The following is a 4,628-nucleotide window of genomic DNA, read 5'->3' as shown; positions in this document are numbered from 1 at the left end:
AAGAAAGTAAGACTCCCATAACAAGACTTCGTAACTTTAACTTATTGTTATATAAAAAGATTTCTCAACAATGCAAGTGGATTCATAACAGTTGTAGATTAAGGAGGTCCTAGTTAGGAAGTGTACTGCACAACCGCAAAAGCAGCTCCCTAACAACTTAATTATACAATTGAATTAAATAAAACAAATGTGTAACTACTTTCTCACATAGAAGAATGAACCTTAAGATGAGCAACAAATGGAAGCTCAAATTTTGATGGAGTCCACAAGTAGATTAATAATGTGAGGTTTTAAGACTTTCTCCGGATGAGTGTATCCATCTAGATTGTGTATATATGTAATTTCAACAATACGAGCAAGATTGAGAATAGGAGTTAAAAATTCTGTAGAGACAGGAGTGGGCCTAAGAAGTCCTTCATTAATATCTTTCCATGCTGTCTCAGCCATTTTTTGAAATTTGGCCATTGCCTTTTTTGTTGATATACCATAATCTCTCATGCAGCACTCAATTCCAGTTGCAATTTGTCCCCTGCTTTTCTCAACCTAGAAAGCAGATAAATTAAAGGTTAGCTTTTATATTGCCTTAATTGTCGTCGCAACACTTTGTTTGTCCAAATCCTATATAATGATATAATTTCTTGAGATGCAAATCATACCTCGTACGTGGCTGTGTCATCGATAACTCGACATATAATTACACTAGCTTCAAGAATTTTAGGATTCTTTGACAACCACTCAAAATCTTGCTCCGTGGCAGACTTCATGCCCAAATACGATGTTGTCGCGAGGTAGTAATATGTGGTAGTTGCTAGTGCATTGCTTAGGTATTCAGAAACAGGTGGCATATATCCTTCAATAAACCATGTTGACTCGACATTATAATTTCCTACTACTTCTTTCATCTGTGAATACAAAACATATATGTTCAAGTGTTAGAAAATTTTGATTGAATTGTATCAAGTTNTCTAACCAAAACCAGAGCGAATACATCACAATATGCTAAGGGAACAATATCCAATCGAAAACAATCGAAAATTAGCAAGAATCTCGAAACTAGCAAAACCCGAGCCCCGGGCCCGCTTCTCGAAAAATTACGAAATTCACATCACCGGATTCCTCGTCTCGCCACAAGTCCATACATATAAAATTTACCAAAATCGGAGTTCGTTTGACCCTCCAAATTCCATTTTTACATCATAATTTTCTCAAACCCTAAATTCCATTTTTAACCTTTAATTCCTTGGATTTTCAGTGTTAATCCATGATTTTACACCATAATATCATAATCTAAGTCTAAGAATCCATACCTGATGATAGCCCTCGAAACCCTCTTCAAAAATCGCCCAAAATCTCCTTAGTCCGAAGTCCAAAATGTTTCTTCTCTTTCAAAATCGTGAAAACACTGTTCACTTAAACTCAGCCAGGTTTCGCTTCTGCGGTTGGGATACCGCACCTGCGGCTCCCGCTTCTGCGCAAAATAACCGCTTCTGCGGTCTAACTTAAAATCCTCAGGACCGCTTCTGCGGTCACCACCCGCTCCTGCGATGTCCGCTTTTGCGGACTGCCTTCCGCTTCTGCGGAAATTGCCAAGCCCTCAAGGACCGCTTCTGCGATCACAGCTCCGCTTAAGCGGCTCCGCTTCTGCGGTCCAAGACCCGCAGAAGCGAGAATACCAGAAACAGCATGCCTTCAGCTGTATGAAATTCCAAAAACTCCCCGTTAGCCATCCGAAATCATCCCGAGGCCCCCCGGGACCTCAACCAAAAGCACCAACATGACTTAAAACATTATCCAAACTTATTCCAATCATCACAACACATCAAACAACACTAAAATTATCGATTCTCATCGGATTCAAGCCTAAGTTCTTTAAAAACTTTCGAAACTCGCATTCGATCAAAAACCCAACCAAGCGACGTCCGACTGACCTGAAAATTTGCAGACATATCCAAAATCACCTAACGAAGCTACTGCAACTCTCGGAATTCCATTCCGACCCTCGGATCAAAATCTCACATATCAACCGGATTTCGCCAAAATGCTAACTTCGCCAATTCAAGCCTAATTCTACATCGGACCTCCAAAACCAATTCCGATCACGCTCCCAAGTCACAAATCATCTCCTGAAGCTAACCGGATCATCGGAAATCACATCCGAACCTTCGAACTCATAAGTCAACGTCCGGTTGACTTTTCCAATTTAAGCCTTCCTTAAAGAGACTAAGTGTCTCATTTTCTATCCAAACCAATTCAATTCAACTCTAACTCACTCGTTGCTGATAATGAAACATGAAGAAGCAATAAATGAGGAAAACAGGGCAGTAATACCTGATACGACGGGTCGGGTCGTTACAATCTACCCTTGCTAACTTCACCTACAAGGAGGATGCTTCACAATTCAAGCTCAAATATTCGGGGTTAAAATGGTATATTCCAATCCTCGGTCGCAAATTACTGCAATCAGTGTCCTAATTGGTCTGATCCCTCATTATTCAATCTAGACACATACTCCCTCCTTTCCCTTTTACTTATCCAGTATTCTAAAAAAATAGATTTTCACTTTTATTTGTCACTTTTAGTATATCAAGAAAAGACAATTTCTTTTTTCTTGTTATACCCATAGTATTAATTACTCATTTCAAATCATTTTCTCAAATCCATTAAAAATATGCATAAATTAATATGGGTTCATGGTACATTATGTGCTTCATTTATTATTTTTAAGGGGAATACAAAATCTATAGTGGACAAGTAAAAGTAAACGGAGGGAGTACTTTATTTCTCTTTTCCAAGCAAGGACGTGGAAAAGGCTCAGATTACTTCATACACTGAAAAATAGGTTACAGGAGAATCTATTTATAAGAAAAGTAAGACTCCCATAACAAGCTTCGTAACTTTAACTTATTGTTATATAAAAAGATTTCTCAACAATGCAAGTGGATTCATAACAGTTGTAGATTAAGGAGGTCCTAGTTAGGAAGTGTACTGCACAACCGCAAAAGCAGCTCCCTAACAACTTAATTATACAATTGAATTAAATAAAACAAATGTGTAACTACTTTCTCACATAGAAGAATGAACCTTAAGATGAGCAACAAATGGCAGCTCAAATTTTGATGGAGTCCACAAGTAGATTAATAATGTAAGGTTTTAAGACTTTCTCCGGATGAGTGTATCCATCTAGATTGTGTATATATGTAACATACGAACCTGTGCCACTAAGCCACTAGCCACATACGAACCTGTGCAACAAAAATGCACAGAAGTGTAGTATGAGAATGAAAACAACGTGTACCCAATGAGTATCCCGTCTAATCTCGAAGAAGTAGAGACGAGATGGTCGACTTCGACACTTACTAGTGGTCCAATAATGATATATTATTAAGGCGAATAATCAAGGATTTATTAAGAATGACACTAATTGCAAGTAAGTCATGAACAGGTGATAGTTCCTTTTTTATATTAAAAGTCTCAAGGTTCATAATCCAATAGTTTCCAATTATCTCAAGTCGGGGAGAGCAAATATCAATCTTAGATAATCTCAAGGCAAGCAATACAAGCATGCGCAAATCATGCCGATGACGTACGGCCCGCTCCAACAGAAAATAAACTGTGCACTGCCGTGGGTCGAACGGCGCGAACCATAGATGCATCTATTACCCCGCTCGCGAACTATCCTGCGACGCGGTCAACATAAAATAAACAAATACCTTGCTCGCGAATCATACATGCGACGCAGGTACACATAGGGATACATGCTCAAATAGCAAATTAAGAACTTATTAGGGAACATTTATCCAAATAAAAGCAAATCCTCTTTAACAATTTAAGAAAATGAAGTTTAATCCTTTTAGCAATTCATTACTAATTCATTGTAACATAAGCAATTCAAACTGTCAACAAGTTTACAATTAATCCAAATATAGCATGCTTTTGGGTCCTAGACTACCCGAACAATAGCATAATAGTAGCTACGCACGGACTCTCGTCACCTCGTGCGTACGTAGCCCCCACAAATAGGAGCACATAACCAACTAACTCACCTATGGGGACAATTCCCTCTTACAAGGTTAGAAAGGAGACTCACCTCGCTCCGAAGATCCATAACCGGCACTCCACGCTCCTCCGGAGACTTAAATCGACGCACAATGCTCCAAAACTGGCCAAGGATTATACAAATCCATTAATATATGCTCGATTACTCATTACAATCCAATTTATAGCAATTCCTAACCCCGATCGAAAAGTTGACAAAAATGCCCTCGGGCCCACGTGCCCGGATTCCGAAATTTCTCGAAGATATGGTTTACCCATGAACTCACGAACTCAAATATACGATTTTCTCCTAATTCCATACCCAGAATCGTGGTCAAAATCCAAGAATACTAATTCTCTAGGTTTTCTTCAAAATTCCAAATTTTTTACTAATTTACATGATTTTCCATATTATAATCTAGATATAATCCAAGTAATTAACTTGCAATAGGTGGGAATCACTTACCTTGACATGAATGATGAAAATGGAGCTCCAAAATCGCTCCTAGGTCGGCTCCCATGGAGAAAATGAGATGAAATGAGCCAAACCCATTTCTTTACACTTATACACTGCCCAGACGAGTCTTCTTCGC

The 4,628-nt window shown here is 38.7% G+C and overlaps 1 protein-coding gene across 1 annotated transcript; it reads right to left on the bottom strand.

Moving 5' to 3' along the window:
• Positions 1 to 34: 34 nt before the first annotated feature.
• LOC109222066 (5-epi-aristolochene synthase 1-like) lies at positions 35 to 950 on the bottom strand. Its single transcript, XM_019386476.1, has 2 exons — positions 657 to 950; positions 35 to 543 (listed from the first exon to the last, which is right to left on the bottom strand). The coding sequence occupies exons 1-2, from the start codon at positions 900 to 902 to the stop codon at positions 247 to 249; spliced, it is 543 nt and encodes a 180-aa protein (XP_019242021.1). The 5' UTR covers positions 903 to 950; the 3' UTR covers positions 35 to 246.
• Positions 951 to 4,628: the final 3,678 nt, after the last annotated feature.

Source organism: Nicotiana attenuata, unplaced genomic scaffold (assembly GCF_001879085.1).
Source record: "Nicotiana attenuata strain UT unplaced genomic scaffold, NIATTr2, whole genome shotgun sequence".
Classification (NCBI taxonomy): Eukaryota; Viridiplantae; Streptophyta; class Magnoliopsida; order Solanales; family Solanaceae; genus Nicotiana; species Nicotiana attenuata.
The sequence above is the reverse complement of the archived record's forward strand: the minus strand, read 5'-3'. Positions and strand labels throughout refer to the sequence as shown.

Bases quoted from the DNA above. Each gene is read 5' to 3' on its own strand.
- LOC109222066 (XM_019386476.1), bottom strand. From the start codon at position 902: ATGAAAGAAGTAGTAGGAAATTATAATGTCGAGTCAACATGGTTTATT. The intron at 544-656 runs GTATGATTTGCA...TCTGCTTTCTAG, and splicing joins ATGACACAGCCACGTACGAG to GTTGAGAAAAGCAGGGGACA.